We start from the raw sequence: 27,143 nt of genomic DNA, 5'->3' as shown, positions 1-27,143 counted from the left end.
AAAGACATATGGAATAAGAGGTGAATCAGTTTTCCCTCCGAGCTAGATCTGAATAACGGGTTCAATGAAAGGGCTCTCAAAGAGACAGAGGGCCTCTGATATGGACGGGCCTCCATACAGGCCTCTTGAACAGGCTCCAAACAAAGCAAAAAGTCCACCTGGAATGACTGTCTTGTTAAGATAAAGTTTCCTCTTACTTGTGTGTGTGTGTGTGTGGCACTACTATGCGAAAACACACTGGTGGGCCAAAACCAGAACTTTAAACAAAAACTACTTTAACTTGTATTTTTATAGTTAGCTGGAAAGAAAAAGAAATAAATGCATGTACACAACCAAAAATGAGAGCTTTCAAGTTTGTTTCTATGTTAACTCGGATGCTGTTTGTACTGCAAATGCAGATATGGGATGTTGCATGATTTACAAATGAATCAAACACAGTAATTAGTCCGGCACAAATCACTCAAGTTGGAAATAAGCGACCAAACTGATTGTACTGCAGCTACTTCTTTGTAAAGTCTAATGTAATAATAGGTTTTATTTTTTTTTTACTTGCTTTGTTGTTTGGTTAAATGCTGTGTGTATGTATGTGAAACAATGCACAACTTTTTCCTAGTGAAATTAGTCAATCAGTTAAAAGCTAAACTCAATACATGTAGCGTAACGTGCAGTTCTGTTTCTATTTAAGCTTGTGTCTACAGGCTATTTTCCATCGCAGAAACTTGCTGACTGTTTTAGGGAGGATTTAACCTTTATACATGTTTCAACCCCAAGAACGCTCCTATAGAAGCTCTTTCAGGGCTATTTTTGGGGAGTGAAAAAGAAGCTTCACTCGCGGTGTCAGAACTACTAGCAAATGCTGGCTGGAGTAATGATAAAGAGGTTTCCAAGAATAACGCTGTGAGAAAGTGTCCCTCATACTGACAAATTCATGTTATCACAGGACAGGAGTTTCCAGATAAGTAACCTCAAGCTTCTGTCGGTCAGTGTTTATGAGAAATGAAGTCCAGTTTTAGTCTAAAGCTTCACAAACTCTTTCTGATCACTAAGAAGACCAATCAAGCCTTCAAACGTAGTACGACTTGCCGTCAGTCATAGGAATAAAGTTTGTTTTGATATTCTCCCACAGGTCCATGTAATGTACAAGAGTCTGCCAAAGGGACCTCATGTTAAGAATTCATGGTACATTGGTAACAGCTGAACCATAAACAGTCTAAAATAGAAAAATAGACCATATTTTACAATCATCTGGCAGAACCCATTTGTAATAAATTACTATTTGCAAAAGTAATGCTAATTTGAGTATTATTTACACGATCATTTATTAAAAAAAGATCAAGAACCCTGTCCAAAAATACACATGATGTTCAATCAGAAAAGAATTTAGAGACAAAGTTAAATGAAAGTGAGATCCACAAGGATATTCACTGGATCAGAGCAAGGGTCAGCAAATGTTACATAAGAGACAATACTGAGGAAGAAAGACTGAGGGGCTGAATTGTTTTTACAGCCAAGGACTATTAAACTTATTACCATTTTATTATTCTAATGAAGATGTATTAGCTTTGAAGTTGCATCCCACCAAAGCATGAGTGCTGCTCCAACTAGAGGGTTGGGCCAGACCAACTAAAAACAATCTTCTTCAGCACACCTCCCCTCCACACTCTTTACTAGGTGGTCCTGTAAACATCTGTGTGACTGCCACATGTGTTTTCATGCGTGGGCAGCCTGCCTGTAGAACACAATGACCAACAGCTAACCCTTTTAGCATTTAATTTGATTAAAAGGATCATAAATTAATGTGACCCCAAAGCATGTCTGGATACAAACGAAATGAAGGTGATAAATTCTATGTCCTATAGGTTTGTGCATTCACGAGAGTGTGTGCACAGATTCTATCTGTACCTTAAGTGCACACTTAATAGAGTACAGTTAATCTGTCACAGTTCCAGGAGTGACATATCAATTCTATTAGGATGTAAAATCCATTATGCTATAGATTCAACACACAAAAAAGGATAAGGCTATAAATTGTGTGTATATAAATTGTTAAAAAACAAAATATACTACGAAACCTGACAAAGAAGAAAATAACCGAAAATATTAGTTGTTCAAGAGAACATTATGCACGAGGCCTTTGAAAAGAAAAGAGTAATTCATTATAGCTCGAAGTGTCTGACACTTGATAAAATACATCTCTCTGAGGGTTTAGTGAGAAAACAAGTGTTTTCGTGAGGAAATATATTAAGCTGCTTTGTTTGGTTCAATGTATTACTTGTGAAAGCATAATTTTCTTCTTGAGACATTACTTCAAGGAAGGGAGGGAGAGACAGGAGAGAAAAGATGTGGAAAGATATGAGGAGCTCAATTAAATGAAAAACTGTTTTGGGCAGAAGAAAAGCTAAATAATGTTGGAAAGGGAGTAAAACCATTTCAGTAATAGGACTTCACAGTTTCTGGGAAGATAAATGACAAAATGACAATACTGTGGTTAAGCAGAAATTGTGGTTTGGGGGCTTCATCATTTGCATCGTACAAGTATCTCTGCTCAACAAATAAACCGAAGAGTACAAGAATGTAGCAAGACTGTATTTGGTTACGAATCCCTGACAGAGTGTAGTGTTTCTCATTAGCACCATACAAGAGCGCCGCATACTGAACTGCCTGCCAATGAAAATCACATTCTTACGTACAATGTTTGTGGATATTTCCAAAAACTTTTGTGATCTCCCACAAAGTGAGCACAGAAAAATTCATACCACGAACACCCAGTAGAGCACAGCGAATCATATTTAAAGGGAAAGCAGAACAGAGAGCTAGTGTGCAACAACAGCTAACACAACAAGGTTCCCACTACAGCATCACATCAAGCAGGAGGTTGACCCAAGAAGATGTTGTAAGGAAACATTCACAAGCTTTTTGTTCTGTGCAACAACTCTGAACCATCCAGAGAGCCAGAGGGGAAGAAGAGGTCCATGCAGTAATGAACAAGGTCTAAGAGAAAGCTGGATGGTGGACTACAAGTCAGAGCACCACCTCTGCCAATAAAAACACAGAAAAATGCTGCAAAGTAGGCTACATCAACAAGACCATCTATATCCTGTTAAGAGTTTCCACAACAAGCCGTACTGTATTTCAGAGTGAAGTTGCAACGTACAGTTCTTGCTGTGACAAATGACCATGTTTATTATTTTAGCAATTAATCCGTTGTCTTTCAAATGTCAGAAAATACATCCTTCATTATTTCACAGTTCCTTAACAGTCTTCAGATTTCTTGTTTTGTCAGATCAGCTGTCAAAAGTAAGAAATGCAGCCACTCATGTAAATGAAAGGGCCCTTTTCTGCACTTTTTTAAAATCCTATCCTTAAAAGACAAACTGATTATCAAAACTGGTGATTATCTATCATCCAAATAACTGGTTAACCTACAAATCATTCCAGTGCTACTTTTGAAATCCATCCATCAAAAACACCATGTGAAAGCTGTATTTACAATGGATTTGCAGCTTCGACAATGCACTTGTCTGTGTATAAAGTGCATATTCTGATTTAATAACCAACACAAGTGGAAGAAATATATGAAAGAAAATTTAATGCCCAGTTAAACTAGTATTACATAATACAACTGAGTGAGGCCAAAACGGTGACTTTTCGATGTGGGAAAATGTTACAGTCAGTCAGTATCAGGGGTTATCTCCATTCCATACTCCAGACAGTTAATGATACAAGAATCACACAAATCTGGCATGTGGGATTCATCGCCCAGCAGTCCTCCCTCCTACGACCTAAACCAACATTTCAGGTCCAGATCCCAGTGACTTGAAAAACACTACAAAAACACTACAAAAATACGGAGCATGATGAAGCATGGCTATAAGTAAATTCATTAGTATCTCTAGAGCCCTCCCGAGTTCACAAAAAGTTCACGTATTTCCTTTGTCACGTGAGGAGAAATTTTAGGGTGAATTGACTTGAACTGTAAATGCACAAGGACGAACAAAACGGAGTCCTAATATTTGTGGTGTACTGGGGTGTACTAACTATACATTTGTATCAGACATAGACTAGGTTTAATTGTTGTTTGAAACAAATTGCTTAAAACAGCAATTATTGATAATAACAATCATTAATATCATCATGGTTAAAAGGCTATGTAATCATTTGAGGGGTAATTTCTGTTTGTGTTGTACCCCCCTGTGCAATATCACTTTAATCTTAAATGATTCAAACTGGTATCAACTCTCCTAATAGCATTATTTCTAAGTTGAGAAGTAGAATATTTAGTCTAATCATTAACCAAAACAAATACTACATTTAAAATGCAGGCAATTTTCCAGTTAGTCTAATTGCAGGAACATGGTTATAAAATGGCCTGTAAACAGCAGAACTTTCTCAGTTTTGGACCTGTGGGCTGTGTCTATAGAAAAGAATTCCCAGATGAAATGAAAAATATGACTGTGACACTTTATAAAGACCAAAAAGCATACAAGATCTGTGGAGACCAACTAAGTCAGTGGAAACACAGCTGTAGCAATAATCAGCCTTTAATTAACCTTACTTATACTTAGTTACAAAATTGGAAGATTTAACTTTTCCAAAGTGTCTGAAAAGAAGCCAAATGAATACTGGGAGCACATTATCTGGCCAGATGAGACCAAGATGTGTAGCTTAGATGTAGTCTAGCATGTTTGGCATGAACCTGGTCAGGACAACCACAGTGAAGCACAGAGGTCATGATATGAGGCTGCAGGAGTGCAATAGGTGTTTTGAAGACACCTGTGGATATACCAGAATACTGGCTGATGACTCCCAGTCTCCAGAAGCTTGTCAGAAGAGTAATGCTACAGCATGACAATGGTCCAAAATGCAATGCCAAAACGAGTTCCTAAAGTACAACAAAGTGGAAAAAACATCTATAATCTGACTAAATATGCTGCCTGACTTGAAACCAAGGGAATTAGGGTATTTTTAAGAGAAAGGTCGAGCAACACAATTCTGCCTGCAAAGAACTGAAAAAAAAATAATTTGAGTATCGCTCCTGAAATCTGTGCAAAAAGGATATCCTCCACACAAGGACGATTAAGTCTGCCATGAAAAACAAAGGTAGACAATACAACTGAAAACATGAAACATTTAAGTCTCAGTAATGCATGGTGTCGGACTATTGCTGGATTGAGTTGCTATTGTGGGGCTTGTATTTTTAATATAGTAAATCTAACCTCTTAGTTTTTAATTTCACACAAGAGAACATACCCTGCTGTTCAGCTAAGTTGTTATGCAATTACTGTAACTTCATAAAATTATGATATATTTGACATTTAAGTGATGTTGCACAAGGGTTTACTCACTCTTATTGTATAGTGTATGTGCAGACATGTTTATTTTGTTGAACTTCTTCGCTATGTGTTATTACTCATTTGAGCCAACAAATAGCAAAGGATGTTTGTATTGTAAGACAAGAGGGGGGAGTAGAAGGGGGAGTGAGAGAGGGGTACATGCATCCCAGCTGCCAGGGGAGAAAAAGGAGGGAGGTGGCGTTCTCGGCATACCTGAGAGTCAGGTAACAAACACACAGACGGGGAAGGAGGGAACAAGACAGACAGATTAAAATGAGTGGGGTGGAGAAAAACGGAGATATAAAACACATACAAGCCTCCCGGCTTTTCTGCTTCACGTTGTGAAGTCCAACTCTCTGCCTACACGTGACAAAGCTACAGACTATAGCTTGGGTAAATGTTGTGCGTCAACCTTTGCTTTTATGCAAAAAAAACCCCCATGTGACACATTCACATAAATATGACACAAGGTGATTTGCATGTCTATAAAATACACCTTGAAAACTCCACAGACACACACATACATTCCAAACATATTTCTGCAGCCAAAGTAAATGAAGAGAGAAAGAGAGCAGAAGGATAGATAGACAGATAAAAATGACAATACTTAAGTATGCTTTGACGTTGAAGGGATCAGTGTGGTTTACTCTAAAGCATTCCAGGGGCTCTTAAGATTATCGACCCGCTTCCTTCCTCTCTCCCATGTTTTTTTTTTTTTTTAAACACAATCTTTCGACCAGTTTCTTAGAAAGTTACGCAGGACCAGGACTCCAGAGCAACATATTAGACCACCAGAGGCAGGTAGACCAGAATTAGAAATAAGACGAATGTAGGGCAAAGGTTGCAACAGCAAAGAAGAAAGTCAAAGTTCATCAGATTGTAATTTATGGTTTACTCTCCCCTGCTGAAAAAGCTTAGGCTTTAAATGCCTGCCCATCTGAGACCCTATAGTTCGGATCTTCTTGTCTGTCATCCTCAAAGGTTTCATGCTTGTGTGTGTGTGATCTGTATGCATAGACTGTGCTCTTACCCACAAAGCCGTCCCGTCCAACCAACTTCAAAGCCAGCTTGTCTGCCAGCACCGAGGAGTTGCCATGGGCAATGTTGGCAAAGGGCCCAGCATGGACAAACACTGGCGAACCCTACAACAGTTAGAGGGGCACACAAATATGCAGGAGTAGTTGAGAAAACAGCCACAGAAACTCAGCAGACCAAGTTTAAATAATGACTAATCACTTCTTTCATACTAAATTCAGCATCTTTCAGTCGAGCCTCCAGGACAAATATCTAAGTGTGGATGCACTTTGGCTGGCAGTGTGTTTGTCTAAACAGCAGTCGTGCGTTAAGAGGTACTTGAGTGACGTGCCAACCTGACTGCGGGCCAAGCTTCCTTCTCCTGTTGATTTGGATTACTCTCTAAAGACTGGAAACACACACAGACTAAAGATGCACTTCAAGCGCAAGATTTGCTGCGTTCATGTTTACAGTGTGACTAGACTTAGGTCGTGGCTACACTGAATACTTAACGTTTCGCAGAGCAGATGTGCTGTGGAATGTATCTTTATACTGGCTACACTTGCAGAATACGTATCACATAGGGTTGGGACAAAAAAAGGTGGTGAGCTTTTATTTTGGGACTGTTATGTCTTCAGGTATTGCACCCTGCACAATGCTGTGAAGCTGCGTAATGGGTAGGTTAACATCTGCACACTACAGTAGACTGGATGGGATAAAGTTTCGAAGCAACCGTTAGCTGGCACTGGCAAAAAAATGTGACGGTTATTTTAAACTCTGAAGTGGAAACACTGTGTAATACAAATCTGTCATTTCCTATATACAAATAGTTTCATTTAAAAAAATATAATACAAAAATATATGACTCATTTCTGTCTAAAAGCGCAGCACACATCTCGTGTAAAAAAACATACAGACGACTGATCTATTTTGTATGTTTGCTGTGCAGATCTCTATACCTCACTTCTGCGCTGCTCACACACCCAGTGTAGCTACTTTCATTGCGTTGCATCATCTGTTCTGCATATGTGTTCAGCGTAGTTCGGGGCTACACCAATTTAAAGACCCAAAAGACTGAAATATACCTTTGCTCAGTCTGAACAGATGTCACATCAAAAGTAGTATTTTGATAATCAATCGATCACTTCAGTCTTATTAATCAGGCATAACATTATGACCTCCTGCCCAATATTGTGTCGGTCCACTTTTGCTGCAAAAACAGCCCTGACCCATCGAGGCATGGACTCTACTAGACCCCTGAAGGTGTGCTGTGGTATCTGGCACCAAGATGTTAGCAGCAGATCCTTTAAGTCCTGGAAGTTACAAGGTGGGGCCTCCATGGATCAGACTTATTTGTCCAGCACATCCCACAGATACTCGATATGATTGAGATCTGTGGAATTTGAAGGCCAAGTCAACACCTCAAACTGATTGTTGTGGTCCTCAAACCATTCCTGAACCATTTTTGATTTGTGGCATGGTGCATTATCCTGCTGAAAGAGACCACAGCCATCAGGGAATAAAGTTTCCATAAAAGGGTGTACATGGTCTGCAACAATGCTTAGGTTGGTGGTACGTGTCAAAGCAACATCCACATGGATGGCAAGACCCAAGTTTTTCCAGTAGAATGTTGCCCAAAGCATCACACTGCCTCCACCGGCTTGCCTTCTTCCCAAAGTGCATCTTGGTGCCATGTGTTCCCCAGGTAAGTGCACAACTGGCCATCCACGTGATGTCGAAGAAAATGAGGCTTATCAGACCAGGTCAAAAATTGTCATGGACACTTTATCATTATTTTTTGACATTTTATGGAGAAAGTAAAAAAAGAACAACAACTTCCAGCTGCAGCTCTGGTTACAATCATCATTTTTTCCTCAAAGGAGGTGAAACTACTACTGCCTCACAGAATTTTAACAGCTGGCACGGAGCAGAAAAGAAACAACACAATATGATTGCCAAGAGAGAGTTGAGTCTTTAAGATCAAAATCCTTCTGGGAAAAAAAAAAAAACAGTGGTGAAAGCCAGCTGACCTATTGTTACACTGAATGTGAATTCCTTAAGAGAGAGGAAAAAGGAAGGATGGGAAGGCCGAGCATGATTTTCTAAGCTTTTGTTTGCATACCTCTCCCTCCGCCTGCATAAACAGCCTCCCATCAGAGAAGTAAATCAGATATTTAACAAGGCTCTGAGAAAAACTGCCACTTGTCTATTTACCCATGTAAACCAGAATTACAATTCACAACAACAATTTCTTTACCAGGAAAAACATGGGATACATGGAAAATAGTGGAAAGTGAAGGGGAAATATGGACTTTGATGGGCACACTATATTGTGACAAGAAATAATATTTTAGTACTACTGCCCAATTAAATAACATGTCCTTCACTCATTTTCACTGGAAAGTCCGAACACGTCAAACATTCCGTGGATTTCCATCTGTTTCCAGCCCCTGAACTTTTAACATGACCCATTTGAAAATTTTCACTCTTTCCACATCTGTACAGAAGGAAACACAGTTCATGACATACAACAGCTACAACAGGGTGATAAATGTGGGAGTAAGTGACAAGTCCAGTGTGTCACCTCTCCAGCTTTTGAACAAGAGGGTTATGAAGGCTAGGAAGAGGGATGAACAAAAACAGGAAGATGGTGATCAGGTCAGTACTTTTTCATTGTGTGCATCTCTTGTGTTGTTCACTTCACAAGCTGTGAAACAGTGTTAAACTAGTAAAATATTACCAAGCCTTTACTGTGAGACAGCACAAGGCCTGACTATCTATACTGTGGTGTACTGCCTCCTACATAGACAGGATGCTTGAAAAGCTCACAGAATAACTGAGGTCTTCTTAATAGGCACGTACACAGGGAGTGAAATTAAAAACTATCCCTTTTCTTCTTGCGCTATGTCTCTTCTAAACCCTGCCTCATGTGAGAGTCTGAAATAACACAAATGCGAGCTGCAACACACTTACACCAGCTTTCATATGCCAGCTCTATTCTCCTGAGTGCCTCTGTATTCACCACAATCACAAATGAAGAGAGCACAAAGGGCACAGGCGGTCAGGCTTGATGGAAAATTCTCATGAAGCTCTGAGGCCCGGTTGGTCCCGATACCAGTTCCCTGACCAGAATGACAGGAAACCCACACAGGAAACAGTTTCACACAACAGGACTGTAATGCTTCCTCCAAAAAAACAGAAAGTAACCAAATCTCTGCTGCATTCAACCCTCCACCTCCTCTACAGTCGTGAAAACACAGAATCTGGGACAGTCCGTGTTTATTTTCCCCACCCAATAGCCGTGTAATCAAGCTTTTTGTTCAAAACCAACAAGGAACAAACAAATGAAAAATAGCCATATACGACAGAAGCAAAAACAAAAACTTATCAGAAGCATGATTGTTAACATTGTGCTGAAAAACTTTTCAACTACATAAATCAATCCACCAGAAAAAATACGCTTAGTTTGTGCAGCAAACTTTTGACCTGTGTGTCTCAGGTTCAGTTAAGTGTACATTTACAGCGTTAACATAAAAAAGAAACCAAATATCTTTGTCTGGATGTACAGACTCCAACACACTACCCAGAGGCCAGAATGGCAAGATAAGAAACTACTTTACAAGAATGGTTTGTTGAATATGTTGGCCATCACCTGAGGAGAACTTATGTCATCGACAATATGTCATAAGTCCAATTTTCTATGTCCAATTTCCGCTCTTATGCCAAGTACCACTATAATGCAAAATGATTCCCAACTTTGTTAAGGTTTTTTTAAACCCACCCGCTGGTTTTGGTGCTCAATAGTACATTTATGAAAGACTTTGGCAATATCTACATAAATCATGATGTGAAAGTTAAGGAGACTAGGTAAAATTATTTGAATTGTTGATTAATAACCGATTCATCATTCTAGTCCAAAAATTCTTAAGTCTCCCATACAAAGTCTTAAAAGTCAACAACAAAAAAAAGCCCCAAATTCACACTAAAATACATTTTATGTTGATTATTATAATAATTTGCACAAAAGCGCTATGCCACAAATGATCTGTGTGTGTGTGTTTGTGCATTACATATATGTGTAAAAATTGTGATCACATATTCATTCATCTTAAGGTAATGTCTCAAAACCACAATGAAAGCCAGATGTTGTGAGGTAGAGTTATGGTATGGTCATCACACCCAAATTAAAGTGTTTCCTAAGCGCAGCTGCATGAAACTCTGTTGGGTGGATCTCCTGCCTGAGAGCTCCACCTGTCCACTGCTGAGCCGTCATTAAGATAAAGAGCCAGAGGGGGAAGAAGTCAATCTAGAATCCTTTCATAAAAGCTCTCAGTGGAGCACTTTTTCTCCTTCTTGCTTTTCTCTCAGCAGAGGCACCCTACGTCTTCCACGAGATATTCATCAGAAAATGTTCAGCTAAGCAGGATAATGGCTATTTAAGTGGGGTTATGTGCGTGTCTCACCTCAAGGGTCTGCATTAACGTGGGCTTGATGGCATCTTTCATAAGCACCGCCAGTGCTCCGCTCACACCCTGAGGAAGAAAGAAAAATGAGGATGGGAGTTAGAAATGAGAAAAGGTTATCAGGATTCAGACAAAACACTACCCTCACCACTACCAACTACTGATACTGATGTTAAAGAATGCTCAAATAGTTGTCGACTAATAATGACAAATTGTGCTACAGTCCATTTGTAAGCTTCTGTCTTTTATGTTTTAACATTTCTAGTAAAGCTTGCTTCCCAGAATATGCAGAGTCAGCAATTAGGGTTGATCAACACACACAGCTGTCCGCTATATCCCCACTGCCCTGGCTTTAAGGTGTGGTGATGTTTTTGCATCCTGGCAAATCAGACAGACAATTGTAACATTATAGGGGAGCCTCCTCAGCACCGACGTCTGTGGGAAACCAAAACCAGCTGACCCTACAAAGTGATTTGGTGAAAACTCTGCTTAACCTCGGAAACTGAGCTTTCTTAATATTGAAACCACAATAAACACTGTTAGTTAACTGTTAAACATCATCAATGAGTAGTTGTCATTCATTAGTCAAAGTATTTCTGCATTTGCTTCAGCTTCAGTTTAATTAGTTTACTTTTCTCTTTACATTGCATATATGTTGTCAAAGTGGCAACATTACTCGTTTGCAAAATGTTTTTTTCCATTGTCAGTGATTGGTCTTCGTTTGTTAAGTTGCAAGTAAGCTCTCTTAGTCACCACAATACTGTTTTAAATAGATTTGAATAGACTGTTGTGGCTAGTCAAATCCTCCTTTAGGAATATTTCTGTTAAAACAATTTGCACTGGATTCTTTTATGTCATGGGTTTTCCTTCTAAAGTTTCAGATAGTTCGATACAAGTCAAACCTTCATGCCTCTGTAACTCTCCTCTTCAGTGTTTTGGACAGACAGAACTCTTTATTTATCTAATGTATAAACAACAGCTGAAAGTGACTCAGTATTTTTGTTCTAAAATTCAGAGATGTTGCAATGATAAGCTAAGTGTGACATTTCCAGGGGTTAAAACTCCCACACTCCTTGAATGACGAGACCACACAGTAATACATACGAGGTCCTCTGCAGTGACAGGCTGTCCAGAGCGGCTGGTCCCCACCACCATGCGAGCCAGTCTGTTTTTCATGTCCTCCAGGCTGTCTGCCAGAGCCAGGATGGCCATGATCTCGCTGGCCACTGCAATGTCAAACCCTGTCTGAAATGTGAGACAGGAAAATAATTCTAATGTAAACTACCAAGGCAACAATTGTAAGTTCTTAGGATCTGAAAATTCTACCTGTCATTAAACTGTCAAAAAAATATAAACATTAATAGGGGCAAGTTTGCAGCTATATTGCAAAACAATATGTTTACACTTTCACAATGGAATACTTTATTTCCTACTCTCATGATTTTAACAGTTTTAAGTGAATGAAATGTGCCTTCAGACCACAGTGCTGAAGAAATCACACTGTGGGAAGAAAACTGGAAACCTTCCTCAGACACCAGTCACCAGGTTGATCCCATGGACAAGAGAATAAGAGTATTATGAACATGGCCTAGTTTTGAAATGATGACTTTAACAAAAAATGTAACTATGCACATGTTTAACTAATTTTCATGCAACTTTCTCTATTTCTTTATGTCAAACAAATAGGAAAAAAATCTGGAAAGAACAAGACAACATGAGTGAATTAAAGCTACACACAGGAAAGACTATGGAAAAACAAAGAAGTCTCCATTCCATGTCACTAAAAAAAAGAAATATAACTTAAACCACATCTATCCACCAAGGAGCACAAGATTTCTATTCCCACTCCCAGGGATAATACCCTGAGGGGCTATAGTGTATCCAGCAATGGAGGAAGGTGGAGGGCAGAGGAATGAAAGGGAAACAGAATGGATGAACTGATGGCAGTAAATATAAGCATATGCTGAACTAGCTCAGAGGCAGTTCCAGGTGTGTGTGTGCGTCTGTAGATGGGTGGGTCATTTTTCTCCTTCTCTAAACATTTGCTTTCACTTAAGCCTGCTTGCTTCCCATTGACATTTAGTGTTTATTTACAGAATTTCATTTAGCCGTCATTACTACAGATATGTGAGTGAAATACATCTGGGCCATATCAAGGACAGAGGAAGGTGTGGAGGGAAGTGCGTCTGTGTGTGTGCATGGGAAAGTTTTTAGTCATCGTTATGAGGTACAAACACACACACATAAAAATCCAGGCATCTAATACCAACTTAATAACATCAGACCCATTTGAATGTGTAATGGAATATTTTAGATAATGTTACAATGAAATGGTCTATTAAATTTTACAATCAATGGAAGCTTCTGTTCAAATTTGATACTGTGGAAGCTTTCATACGCCTCTCACCACACAATACAAAAACAAGTGGTGAAAAATATACAGGAAGTAGTCTGAGGGAATCAAACCTGTGAAAGAATGAACGCTGCATACCTCTCTGATCTGTCCTTTTTCAGTGCTTGCCTGTCCTACGGTGATCTTCCGCAAGAAACGGTCATTTGTGTCAACCACTGTAAAACATGTCAGACACAGTCATTTTGTTATGAAATCTACAATTTTGAAGTTTTCAGTAAACATAAATGTTAAATATGCATACTAACAAATACTATCCATAGACTTGCATTCAGATAAATAAACCGTTTTTGGTGTGTACATGCTGATTCATTGTAAATGCTTATCCTAGAAGAGATTCGCCATTTAAAGGTCCCATATTGTGCCTCTTTTCAGTTAAATAATAGGAGTTTTACATGTCCCCAGAATGCGTCTTTTAAATTTTTAGTTCAAAATACTGCAAAGATGGTTTGTTTCACCATGTCTGTTCTAAACTGTCCGTTTCAGTGTCTTCGGCTTTAAATGCAGCTGAGTTGCTGCTGTCCATGTCACTTTCAGGAAGAAGACTCTCTCTCTGTGTCAGTAACTGACAGCAGTGAACACAGATGTAAATGAGTCAGACTGGGACTTTTCATACAATCAAAGCTAACAGTCACATGATGCGCTAATAGTAAGGATTTTCTGCTGTTATGGTGAATTTACTGTCAAAAATAAAAGTATTCCACTGGATCTTAAGTTACTCAGATGCAGGAGTGTGTGAACAGTTTTGTGTTCACCCTTGCAGCAAACAGTAGAACATTTGGTGTGTTTTGTTTGAGGTAACAGAAACAGCTCTAGAAGGTAAATAAACCTGGTGTACTGACAGCTGCTCATTCTGAATGGCTCACCTGGAAAAAGCAGGCAGTGAGGGGGCAGGATTAGACTAATTTTTAGCTGGATGTATATTAGCTCCTCTATTTCATTTTAGAAACTACAAAAAAATCTTACTGGTTTGTAAAGTTGGGAAGCCATCTAGTTGAGGGGGTTAGAAGAATGGTGATAAGCGTTTACATTCTAACAGCTTTAACTTTACACCTCCAAGTTTTTAAGACATACAAAACATAATAAAAATGGACTTAACCATATGGGACCTTTACAGTTTTCTCACTCAGTGCTTAGATTTTGATAATATGGGTGAAAACTGGTTACTCCATGGCTATGCCGTTGTTATAATCAGCCAAGAAAAACATGTTAGTCAAATATTATTATCATGCTGGTTTGGTAATGACCGAGGAAGTGAAAAATATGGTTTGTTTCATGAACACACAGTCACACCCACAAAACATTAGGCGGTAAATCTGTTTTTAATCTCCAGGGTTCGTCTCTTAAGAATGCCCTCTGGAGCCACTGCAGTAAATACCACATCAGTCATAGCAGCCCCCAGCTGGTTGTTCTCACTGACAACGTTAAACCAACATGGCTACAATTGCAGTTGCTATTGCTATACTATCATGCACTATTAATTGTCTTGTGACTGACCAATGCAACACTTCAACATTTGATGCATTAATCTAATATGAACTAACTTTAGAATTCACAATGTCAAAATGGAAAACACATTCAGTTTCAAGACTACATGTGACATTACTCAGGCATGGCACAATAAGACATTGACTTATAGAGCATGGGATGTTTGTCAAAACATCTTTGCTCTATATTAGATTTGTGTAATGGTCATGACAATGCTTTGGATCAAGAGTATATCCCATCCCAGTGCTTGCAGACAAACAGACTGGGTGCTCTGCAGCAAGTCTTACCAATGACGCAAAACAATATCTTAGAACACCACCACAGTACACAAATATCTATTACATGTTCACAGTTCACTGCTGTGTGCTTGATGGCACATAACTTTACAATTTTGTTGCAGAGAGATGCAGATGAAGCTTGAAAATAATAATACAATAAATAATTATAACAATTTTGAATTTCTGTGTTTTTTCCCGCCCGTGTTAGTGACTCAGGCTGGATTTACAATTGCAAACAAAAAAAGGTGCAGAGAATTAGTAGTATTTATAGAGGTACCTCTCTGCCAGGTGATCTTTGAAGGGTCAAGATCAAGACGTACAAAAGTGCTGATTTCTTGCATTGAGAGAGCTGCGGGGTCTGTTTTAAAGATGCCAAGACGCTGGAATCACAGAGAGAGTAAAGACTGTATGATCCTTTCTGGAAAAGTGATGCTTTTGACATATATTTGATATTGTATAATAATTTGACTATTCATATATTTTATTTCAAATAAAAGAAGTCCACTCCTGGAGACACATTATCATCCAAGCATGTAAAACAGATCCAGACTAAACGGCTACAAGATGATCGACTTATTGTCAGGTTCAAAAGGTTCAATGGGAGTGCTCTACTTAAAACAATCGTCTTTATCTCCTACTCTATCTATTAAGGGTAATAAATATTTTATAGTGCTTTTAACTTCTCATCAAAAAGACTTCCATGCAACAGGACAAACACTGAGTTAACTTATGTTCAAATTTTTCCCTCTTGCATTCAAAACGTCCATCATATTTTCTTAGCAAGGGATACATCAATATAAGATAAAACACATTACTCGTGCTCATACAAACAGGAGTTTCATTATACACAAATAAGTATCTGGAGATGAGGCCACAATGGAAGATAAGTTCACTGTGGCCCCCTAGTGGACAAAAGAATCTGTTTCTATGTGAGCTCCACATAAAATACTGTAAGCTAGTAACTGCTGTTGACACAAGTGATTCTGGCACTGCTGTGTTTAGACTTACACGCAGCCTGGAGATCTGAATGGGTGAAAAGCTTCTGACTCCATTCACTGAAGGGACCAGCCGATTAAACAGGGCCTTGGTGGAATTAGAGAAAACAAGAATGTTACTATACACATGCAAATTAAGAACACTTTGTCAGACTTTGGGAGCCGTCTAAGAACTGCCAAAAACTGCTTTTAACAGTTTTTGGCCATTTATTTGTTCTTGTCACATATTTATGCACTGTGATAAAATTTTTCACTGCAATATTAAACCTTGCATCTCTGTGGAAACAGTACAAGCATGGCTAGAACTAGTGAGAACTGGTGAGAGCTGAAAAATGTCTTTTGAGCACTAGGACCGAGTTATTATGTCATACAGTAAATCATTCATAAAGCATATATCAAACTTGGAAACATGTACAAACCTTTTCCAAGTGTCTAAAGAAGTTACCAATACTAGAAACAAAACAAGTGACTACACATACTATGGATATTTTACTACTTAAATTTTTAACTTGTTTCCATATTTGTCTGCTATCTGCTCTGTGTAAAAACAGTCTGCAGTTCTGCCCACTTCAGCTGAAAAGGTCCTAAATTATTATCATATGACTTTTGGTTGAAGCTGCTTCTCTGTCAGAATTTTGGTTTTTACAGCATCTGTTCAGCACAAAGAACATATAATGGGCAAATCTGTAAATGAGACATGATGAAATGAAGACATTTTCATGAAACATCAGGGTTTTAAGCTTAGATTTGGTTAATGGCCCATCACAGACAAGTAGTTCAAGGACCATAAAAAAGTTGAAAATCTGGTGATTTTTTTGTTTTGTTTTTACAGTTTCTGGCTGTGATTAATGGTGCAATTATTATTCCTTTTTTAAAAGGTAACCTCTCTTTCAAATTGGCAGTTTTTGAGGTAGAGAGGGTTAAGTGTAGTGCATCAAAAACAGAACTACTGAACTATAGATATCCAGTGCATTTTCATGAGGAATCACTGAAATGCTTGATTTAAAAAGGTATTACTGAATAATTTGCACTTTCCTTCTAATAATAAATCTCAACACACAGTCACCTTGTCTGATTGTGTCGCCTCGTGAAGCATCCTGGCATCAATGGCTGCCGCCACAAGGTTATTGGCTGCTGTGATGGCGTGAATGTCACCTGTCAAATGGAGGTTGAACTAAAGGGATAACAGGTAGACAAAAAAGAAAATGAAAAAATTAATGAAGTAGAAAAAGGAGTGAAGGGATAAAGAACAAGCCATCAAGACACTATCCTAGTAAAGTATACATTGAAGGATTGGGTGAAGACTAAACAATGGGGGTTACAATAAAGTCATGCTGCTGTGATTTGGATTTTGTCTTTAAAAAGGAAACAAAACATAATTTTTTACACAATGACAGTGAAAAGGAGGAGGGGCAGAAAGAGCAGGCTCAAATAAGAGAACGAGAGAAGAGGCCGCTTTATTCTTGCCTTAATGTCTAGAGCTTTGAAACTCACCCCTCCCTCTCTCCGTCTTTATGGACAGTGTCTGTAGTCACAGCTGCAGGGGTTGTGAATGTGTGCTTGAGTCTCTTTTCATAGAAACTTTGAAGTCTGGGCTAATCCTGCTAGGGAGTACAGTGAGTCTGTCTGCATGTCTTACCTCCTCCATAGGGATGACCTGGGCATATCCCCCTCCTGCAGCTCCCCCTAGGCACAAAGGAGAGGTAACACAGTCAGAGGCAGACAGCAAGACAAGGACACACCAAGGAGCAGGGCTGGACTCTGAATGAACTACTCCGTCCCAGAAAAACATGTGTCAGGGAGAGTAGACCCCGCCTCACACTGACAAAGATGGATTATCACACAGTTACTATAATTACATTCCTAACTTTTGTATTAGGTGCCAGTCTCAGGCTTTGTCCAAACCCGAAATGCATCAGCTGAAAACTGCTACTAAATTTAGAATTCCATTCCAAACAAAAAACACAATTTGAAGCAGTTTGACACCTATTTAAATACTGAAGTACAACTCTTAAACATTTAAATCTGAAGAAATTTCTTGGCGTTTTTTCATCTTGTCACAATTGTCCTCACTGCATGCTTGTTTTGTACTGAAATATAAAGACCTGTGCCTCTATAGAAACAGCACAACCATGGCTAGGGCCAAAGGGAACTCAAAAATATACTAATCCTAAAAAAAAAAAAAAAAACAAACAAAAAAAAAAGCATGGCTGCACGGTGGCTCGGTGGTTAGCACCGTCACAGCTAGAAGATCCCTGGTTTGCCTGGTCCTGGGATCTTTCTGTGTGGAGTTTCCCTGTGCATGCATGGGTTTTCTCCAGGTTCTCCGGCTTCCTCCCACAGTTCAAAAACATGCTGAGGTTAACTGGTGATTCTAAATTGTCCGTAGGTGTGAATGTGAGTGTGACTGTTTGTCTCCATGTGTGGCACTGTGATAGACTGGTAACCTGTCCAGGGTGTCTCCTACCTTCACCCTAAGTCAGCTGGAATAGACTCCAGCCCCCTGTGACCCTAATGAGGATTAAGTGGTTTACAGATAATGAATGGATGGATGGATGGATGGATGGATGGATGGATGGATGGATGGATGGATAGATGGATGGAACCCACATGTACAACAATGCCCACAGATGATACAAACACTAGAAAACAGGGACTTCAGTCAAAATATACATGAATTTTTCTCACATGACTGTTGGTAGCAGCTGAGTTGGCCGCAAGTGCAGAGTTGTGCAGAACTTTTTGACTTTTATAAAATTATTTTTAACAGAATTTGGTTCTTTCAACTGGTTTATTTTTAGCAAGTCTATAATTGAGACTTGTAAAATGAAGTGATAATGTTGATAATTTAGTGCAGGTTATTAGCATGTAGTCAAGAGAAAGGCAGAGAGCACAGAGAGGTAAAAGTATACTATTCAAGCTGGATATGTTCTGTACAATTAGCAGAAAGACAGGAGTGTAGTGCTGTTTGCTTGAGTAGCAGACCACACTGTGGAAGCATGGAGCTGCACAGTTGTGACTTTTTTTATGGTTATGTAACTAACAGTCCTATGGTAGGAAATTTATATACATTAGACAACTATAAGTAACCAAATAATCAAATGTAGACTGATTTTATGAGCAGTCATTATATTTCATGGAATTTGCTTACAAAAAAAATGTAGCCTAATTCTCCCATCTAGAGGTTTATGGCAATATTGTCTGTCTGCATCTTGTTTTCAGTCAAATAAGTAATATGGCAGACTGTGAGCCAACAGCCTGATTAAGCTATTATTGTAATATATTATTATTATTGTAATTGTAATTGTGTGTTGGAATGTGACTTTAGACACAAACACTGATGGACTCGACCATTACAAGTGATAAATTAGATATATAGGCATAAATAAGGGCTTCAAATAATTGTGAAGATATGTTATATATGATTGTATGTTATTATGTAATTTAACTCACCATGCCCCCGAAAGACAACAGGCTGGTACTGGCTACTTCTAAGGTGGAATGTTTACTTGCATAATGTTCAGTGTTCACTTTAAATGTCAATTCGATAACTGGCCATGTGTTTTTCAGCTCTCTTTAGTAATGAATGGACCTTCTAGGGCTTAAAAAATGTCTATAAATTTCAGCCACATAGTATGCAATAAGATGTATTTCCTCACATGGTGAAACAGTGGTTGAGCCTCATTGCAGCAGGCTCTGAGATCGCTGTATGATAAAGATCAACGATCAAAGATTTATTTCTGACCTTTAACTCCAAAGGTGGGTCCTTGGGAAGGTTGCCGGAGACAGGCAAAGGAGTTGTGCTTCAGGTGGGCAGACATGGCCTGGACTAGGCCAATGGTCACTGTGCTTTTACCTTCACCCAGTGGAGTAGGAGTTATACTAGATATACAGAAAACACAGAACATTTTTGAATTTCAAATTTGTTAGAGTGCAGTGTGACTGATTCAGTCGTACACATATGAACAGGAAACCATTATTCAGAAATAAATCACAAAGTATCACTTGAGGGTTATTCAACAAAGGAGCAGGGACAGTGTAATCACTTGGTGCCTTACTGAGGGCTAGTAGGCCTTTATTTGTGTGACAAATTAAAGTAGTTGAAGGAATTTAACACAATTTGGTTGATCAGTAAGTGACACTCACCCAGCAACCAGTACATATTTGCCATCAGGCTGTGAGTGGAGGCGATCTAACAGGGAGAGTCGGACCTTAGCTTTGTTCCTGCCGTAGGCTTCAAGCTCTTCTGGCAGCAAACCAATCTCCTCAGCCAGCTGAGTCACTGGTTTGGGTGTCTGAGCTCTGGATATTTCTATGTCACTGATAAAGCAGAGAAAATATGCCACGCTTAAGCTTACTCATGTAACATTTAAATTTGGTTTGAAAGAATCTTACTCAGGTAAATGTAGTTTATAGTCCCCAACACATGTTGATCTATACCTTGGTACAGGGGTCAGGGGTTGCAGTTTGAGGCTGTGCAGACGCCAGGGTCGGTACTGCTGCTCCCTAAGCCACCGACTGCAACTACGGACCACATTCTAACAGACAGAGAACAAGATAAAGAATTATTGGGGCTGGTTGTAAAAAGCAAAAAGGATGAGGACAGAAATGCAACCAAAAAGACTCACATGTGTTCTGTAGGCTGCTGTGAGGTATCCTAACCCAGACTTGGAGGACATCCCAAAGGTGTGTTCATCTAAAATAAATACCAGTAGGAATAATGCCCACATTAAATAAAAATAGCCGCATACAAATAAAAGCAAACAACCTTTGGACAGAATAAGAGGATTCAGATAACAGAGGATGCATGCTTCATAACACTATACAATGTATGACTTTAATTTCACAGCAGCAACAGCAGAAAGATGCAGCTTAAGTAAGCTTAAAAGCTGTCTTAACAATAAACTGCAAAGCTACATATCATTCTGTAATTCATAAACAGTAACTGTGAAAACCCCCCCACTGAAATGCCAGCAGCAGGACTGAAATTTGCAAGTTAAACTAATTTGTGTGCAGCAGCAAGCATTTAAAATCCAAGCAACATGTGATGACAAAAAATATATGTAAATATATGTAATTTACCCTATAGTTAATGCTCATGCAGATTTGGTATATATTCAGGAATACCTGTCTCCAAGGTTGGCTCACAGCAAATAATAGCAGCCCCTGGTCGAATCCAGGAGGGTGGAACATCCACATTTACTCCATCTAACAGGACCATGGCATCAGCCTGCATCACCTAGAATAAAGTAGAAGAGATGAAAATAAGACGAAAGTGGAAAAAGAAGAAGCCAATTGTAGAGTTTGAAAGATTAAAATGTGGATGATAGGCATGTATGGCAGGCACAAAAAAATTGACACATAAAGCCGAAAAAAACTCCCCAGAAAAATGTGAATGATATTTTTCCATGAGCAAAACTGTTGGAGTCAGGTCTGGGACACCTGCTCATATTTTTATTGTAGAACATTTTTGCACCTTCAAAATTGCATGTTCTAACTTATACTGTCACCTCCTTGTAATTGTTTTATGTGCTGCTGAACTCTTGGCCAGGTCACTCTTTTGAAGGAGATCCTGATCTCAATGGGTTTTATCTGGTTAAATAAATAAAAAATAAATAAAATGTTATGGCACAAAGTTTTAAAAGCAAACACTGACTCCATGTGGTCAGTCACTAACACTGCACATACTGTAACTAAGTGGACCAGCTGCAAATGACAGATGGTTCAATACACAGAGTGTAAAAAGGATAAAGACTTGTCATTGAATATAAAGCATTGATTATACAGTAAAGTGTTAAAAAAATTATTTTCCAGGAACTGACAAAAGAATACCCTCAAAAAATGTCAAGCAGAAACAGACAAGGACCAAACCATATGATCTTCAGCCTCCTTTCAGGTCAAGATAAAAAAGAACCACAAATGCATACTAGCTAACCTGTCTCTGTAGGACGTTGGAGTTCCAGTGACTCTTCAGAGCTACCATTCCACTTCTTTCAATCAGGCACTGCAGGGCCAAGCAGAGGGGTCCTTCTCCTCCAACCAGCAAGACAGTCTTCCCTTCCAAAGGAGCATCTGCGGAAATGTTTAAATGTAGTAGTGGGTGAAAATAATAATTGAAACATTTTTAAATGATAAAGGATTGTTTTTTGTTCTTTTTTTAAATAACACAGACAAAGGGTAAAATGCTGAACACTGGATCTGATAATCAGTCGACCCTTGGTTAGAATAACTGTGAAACTTAATACAGCTAAAATTGAACCATTTCCTCTGAAATGGAGTCTATTTCAAATTGTCCAAAAAAGTTCCAAAATATATTTTAAAACCAGTGAGCACATTGCCAAACTAAGACACTCTGCCTCAGTTCTTACAACATCCTGATTCTAATTGAGCCTTAAGTACATAGCATGTCCACAGAAAACATTTTTGAAAAAAAATACAGTAAAGTAGTACTTGTCCACAATTAACTGTAATAGGTTTTTGGATATTATACAGAATTTAAAAAAAAAACATATGAAGAAAAACATACCTTTTGCCTATCAGAGGACTAAAGATTAGAATAGCCAGAAAGCATGCAGGCATGCAGACTGCAAAATGGAACTAGATGTGGTAGAACATCCTTGTATTTTTAGCATACTTTGTGTTGGGACATACAAGATGTATTTCTGATGTACTACAAAGTATGGTAGTACAGGCATTGGACACACCCACAGTGACAGCTTCACAGTTAAGCAAACACAGCTGCAGCTATTAAAATCCTTAACAAGTAGGTCTTGATGTGCTACAATAATACTGACAGTCAGTGCTTCATGCTGCTATAAATTGCTGTGATCAGTACATTTATTCATTTTAACAAATACACACACTTTGACGTCTTTGAGAAAAGGTATTTTAGAGACAAATCTAAGTACTGTTACAGCTACATAAGTCTGGAAGTCCAGTTTTTTTATTACGTTTCAAGTCGTCCTTATTGGCGTTTTTTTCACAGTAAAGCCTCAGTATTTAGTAACTGCTGAACTTAGGACCGATTTCCTTCAGCAGAGACTCACCATGTTTCTCAAGCAGATCTAAAACAGCGCTGGCTATAGGTGGCACAAAGCTATTGCTCAGGTCTCCTCGTACCAGGCGGCCCATATTCAAATCTGTTATCCTATAACAACACAGAAATGGAAATGTAATCACAAGGAAATATAAAACATCTCAAAATTGCTGAACTCTTTGGAACCTGGTCACTTTTTAACAGCCTCCACATTGAGACTATTTTGTAAACTGCTATGGATAAGACTTACAAGTACATGCTTTCTTTTTCATCCAAAAGACAAAGACGATCGTTGCCAGAAATCAAAAGCAACCTATATGCATGTTTTTGTCATTTTTTTGCCATAATTTATGCATTGGCTGTAGATTATTTGTCCTCTCCTGAACCAGTTCACTTTAATATGTGATGATTATGAAGGGTGCTTTGCTAATTTTCTCATTAGCACTCACTTGATCGCTGATGACACATGCTGTACATTTAGTCTTAATTCTCTGCAGCCTTTTCTGATTTGGGCGAACATGTGAGTGAACATTTACTGGGACAGAGAAACACAAATTATGCCCCCTAGCTGCTTGGCGGTCGCATAAACATGTCAGCTGTTGTATTCTTAGTATGTTTTAGAGGCAAACAACCTATTACTAGTTTTTACAAATAATTTCAACAGCATCTACAATGAGAAAAATAAATACTCTTCACTATTATGTCTTTGTATGTGACAACAGAAAACAACTATGAAAATCTCTTGATAAATCCCTTGATGTCTCTTGATAAACAAATAAATGTGCCTTGGCAGGTTTTTTTTTACCCATCTACATCCTTCTCTGGTTTGAGCGCGTTGAGCACTCGACTGGTGAGGGAGGTCGAGGGGAGGTGGAGGAAGACACCGTGCACTCTGGGATCATCATTCAATTTCAGCAACTCCTCTACAATCTGCATGCATGCACAACGACAAAACACACACATTTTTAGGTGTAAATGTTGTATGTGATCAGATCAGTCTACAGAATATCCTACACATTACGCAGAAACATTTAGGGGACTTTGCTCCACAAACTACAATGATCAAAACAATTTGAAGAAAATGTCAAATTTTTCTTACAGATCCTGTAATTGTAATTTGATTTACGATGTAGTACAATATAAAGTTAAGCTTCACTTCAATATTGACTGTGTGATTTTTAAAAAGCATGACTGTGACACAAGGAGGTCCGCAGAAAAGTATAAAACCCCTAACGTGACAGCTTAAAGCTTGGGTCAGACATACTGTATAACCTATCTTCGAAACGGCAGCCTTAGCGATTTGCTAGTCGCATTGCTTAACACAGGTCTAGAAGGGGGTTAAACAGCATTTGTCCCTCTAAAATGCAAAAGTCAGTGCTGCTGACTAAGCAAAGTAAGAGGTAAAACTCCCAGAGTAAGGTGAAAAAGAGAATAAAAGAGGAGAGAGGGAAAGACAGGAAGAGCAAGAGGGGAAAATAAGTAAAAGTAGAGCAGCAGAGCAGTGGAGTTCTTCTAAGGTCAGGAATTCTAACATAAATCACTGTCAGCTCAAATGCCTGAGCTATTCCCAGGAATTTCTTCCTTTGGGACGGATCAAGAGTTGACCTCCAGCTGAGCAGAGGGAGTTCTCCCCAACCCCAGTTACATAATGGCGGGAAATACCATGAGGAAAAAAAAAAATCACAGCATAAAGAAAATGAAGATAAACAATGTTCGAATGGTGACTTTTAGTTAAGCAACGACTCAGTGATATACAGGTCTGAGAGAGGCCCTGAAACCATTAAATATAACCGCCATTATTACATGCTGCACACTCAAACCTGAGAATGGTAAAGTCACGTGGCAACTTGTTAAACAACATTGAGGGATATCAAATAAATTTGTGAGTCAGCTTTACTTACTTCGTCTTCACTGCATCCCTTTGTCAGACAAATATGAGTGACATTCAAGCCAATCTGGGGACATACAGATAACGACAGGATAAACTGAATTTACAAATTTAAGAGAAAAAAAAACCAAACAAAATGGGCAAAGTTAAGAACTAAATTCAGATAGACAAGCCACAAGAAAGAATTACCTTTCCTGCCATTTTCTTGTTGATCTGCAATACATCGTCATCTTCACCTGCCTTAGGGAAAAAACAAGCACACTGAGAAAAACGCATACAGATCTGATGATACAGTGAATTTAGTAAAAACAGATAATCCCTGGTTAAAGGTAAACCAGTGTCACCTTCTAGTATAACACCGCTTTGTCAATTTTAAGTAAATGTAAGTGAATTGCAAGACAAATCTTAAGGTGTGCATTGAGAAGTACAAATCCTAAACTGTCCTGACACTTTTCCATATAATACCTGTAGAATGGCCAACAAAGGTTGGATTGCCGGATTTCTTCCTTGCAGAGACACCATGGCCTCCTTAGTGCTCTGGATCACTTCACTGTGAGAAAAACTGGTTAGTTATATCCATTAACCCGCACCAGAAAAGATCAACATTCTGTAAGATTATGGAAAATGTACTCCAAACAGAAAAAGAGATAACACGTACAACACAGCTATTTCAAATAAAATATTGGCATTATTATCAATATTAGGCTCTTCCTGAAGTGGTCAGAGCACTGCAGCTTCAAAAAAAAATACAAACACAAGAAAACACAGACAACGCAGCCAAACTCTGAAACATTGAAGGTCACATAGACTGCAACAAAAAAGTTTCCTGTATAAACTAAATAAAGTGACGGACATGGAGGGGACACAGTTTGTTGTTGCCACTGTGAAGATCTGCTGCAGTGGTATTGCAAAATGGCTAAAATGTAAGATTTTGTGTTTATTTGCTGGAGTTAAGATATAATCTACAGTAAAAACCTTCAGCATTTCTCGCTTGAGCAGAAGGCCACTGATAATTTAAGATGGAATTACGCCTCTGCAAACTGGAATTTCTCCTAAAAAAGCGACTGATGTGGCCAGATTTGTTGCAGTTAATGTAATATACGACCGCCTATTATAAATACCTATTTTTTTTAATGGAGTGGAGTAAAATAAAATTGTGATTACACTCACTTCTCTGTGGAGTGACGTCATGTGGGAGGGGCTAACAGTTAACACACTGACCTATATCTGGCCCACAATGTACACATTAAATACATGCGTCCATTATTAGCTAATTATCTGCTATATCCAGTGAATTCAGTTTCTAGAAAGAAAATACATGATTTAATTCAGTTGTACTTGCAATATATATCATAAACAATTCATTTTGCAAACATAATTTAACGGTAAAGATGTTCACTGTCGTTACATTTAAACTTTACAACATCATCCATCAATTTCTGTGTTAAAACCGATGAATTCAGGTTCATTTCTAGCATGATTAGCTTGTTTGGCAACATGAGACAAATGTTACATCAGCTGGCAGGGTTCCTCTGATCCTACAGGGGACACGTGCAGCTGGTAAGGAGTCGGAAAAGACCGACCACCGTCCATCATAATCATAATAATCATAAAATACCGCTCGGCAGAGTCAAAATTTCGTGCAAAGAAATAAACAAAAACACTAATTTCCGTCTCTTGTTACCACTTTAACCGACGCAGTGTTGTTTTTTGTTTGTTAGTTTTGTACCTCACAGAACTTCCACATTCAGACCCATCCTCCTTCTCTGGCTGCTTCCCAAAATCGACAGTTAGCTTCGGCCTGGTTCCGCTGCTGGAGGTCGCGCTCACCGTCCGGAGGATCACCCGGCTGTCGGTAGCACCAACCGGCGGTAGGCATCTCCGAGACAAGCCGGAGAGTCTGCTTCCTGGACGGGCTGGGTGTACCCGAAGACTGCCATAAGCGCTGCGAATAAAAGCCAATTTCATGGTCGTTCCTGCTTTTTATTTACTAATTTCTTGTAAAAGTCGGCGGTTGATAAGTTTTTTTTCCTCCGGTTAGCTCCTGTTGCTAGTGACGGGTCGCGAGGTTCACCAGGGAGGAACAGAAACAAAGTTGAGGTGATGGAGGTATGCTGTCTTCAGGGGCGGTGGGAAATATAAAGACTCCCATGTGGAAGCGCTTGAACAACTCCGAAACGTGACAAATCCCGGACAGAGAAAGGCACTGTATGAAAACTCAAACTCTATAGAGGAGAC

At 38.9% G+C, this 27,143-nt stretch overlaps 1 protein-coding gene across 1 annotated transcript in view; it reads right to left on the bottom strand.

The window, feature by feature from the left end:
• Positions 1-27,056, bottom strand: part of mthfd1l (methylenetetrahydrofolate dehydrogenase (NADP+ dependent) 1 like) — a 42,829-nt gene extending 15,773 nt beyond the window's left edge. The window contains exons 1-20 of the mRNA XM_023279817.3: positions 26,635-27,056; positions 25,371-25,455; positions 25,095-25,145; positions 24,919-24,972; positions 23,823-23,947; positions 23,028-23,128; positions 21,917-22,053; positions 21,109-21,220; positions 20,610-20,677; positions 20,422-20,519; positions 20,128-20,301; positions 19,727-19,863; positions 17,621-17,667; positions 17,048-17,155; positions 15,995-16,069; positions 15,264-15,366; positions 13,302-13,378; positions 11,915-12,055; positions 10,811-10,879; positions 6,364-6,475 (exon numbers count right to left, since the gene is read on the bottom strand). Coding sequence (XP_023135585.2) covers positions 6,364-6,475; positions 10,811-10,879; positions 11,915-12,055; positions 13,302-13,378; positions 15,264-15,366; positions 15,995-16,069; positions 17,048-17,155; positions 17,621-17,667; positions 19,727-19,863; positions 20,128-20,301; positions 20,422-20,519; positions 20,610-20,677; positions 21,109-21,220; positions 21,917-22,053; positions 23,028-23,128; positions 23,823-23,947; positions 24,919-24,972; positions 25,095-25,145; positions 25,371-25,455; positions 26,635-26,873 — 2,113 coding nt within the window. The 5' untranslated portion in view covers positions 26,874-27,056. The remainder of the gene's footprint in view (positions 1-6,363; positions 6,476-10,810; positions 10,880-11,914; positions 12,056-13,301; positions 13,379-15,263; positions 15,367-15,994; positions 16,070-17,047; positions 17,156-17,620; positions 17,668-19,726; positions 19,864-20,127; positions 20,302-20,421; positions 20,520-20,609; positions 20,678-21,108; positions 21,221-21,916; positions 22,054-23,027; positions 23,129-23,822; positions 23,948-24,918; positions 24,973-25,094; positions 25,146-25,370; positions 25,456-26,634) is intronic.
• Between the last annotated feature and the right edge of the window lie 87 nt (positions 27,057-27,143).

Source organism: Amphiprion ocellaris, chromosome 12, assembly GCF_022539595.1.
Source record: "Amphiprion ocellaris isolate individual 3 ecotype Okinawa chromosome 12, ASM2253959v1, whole genome shotgun sequence".
In the NCBI taxonomy this organism is placed as follows: domain Eukaryota; kingdom Metazoa; phylum Chordata; class Actinopteri; family Pomacentridae; genus Amphiprion; species Amphiprion ocellaris.
This window is presented reverse-complemented; position numbering and strand designations above follow the sequence as displayed.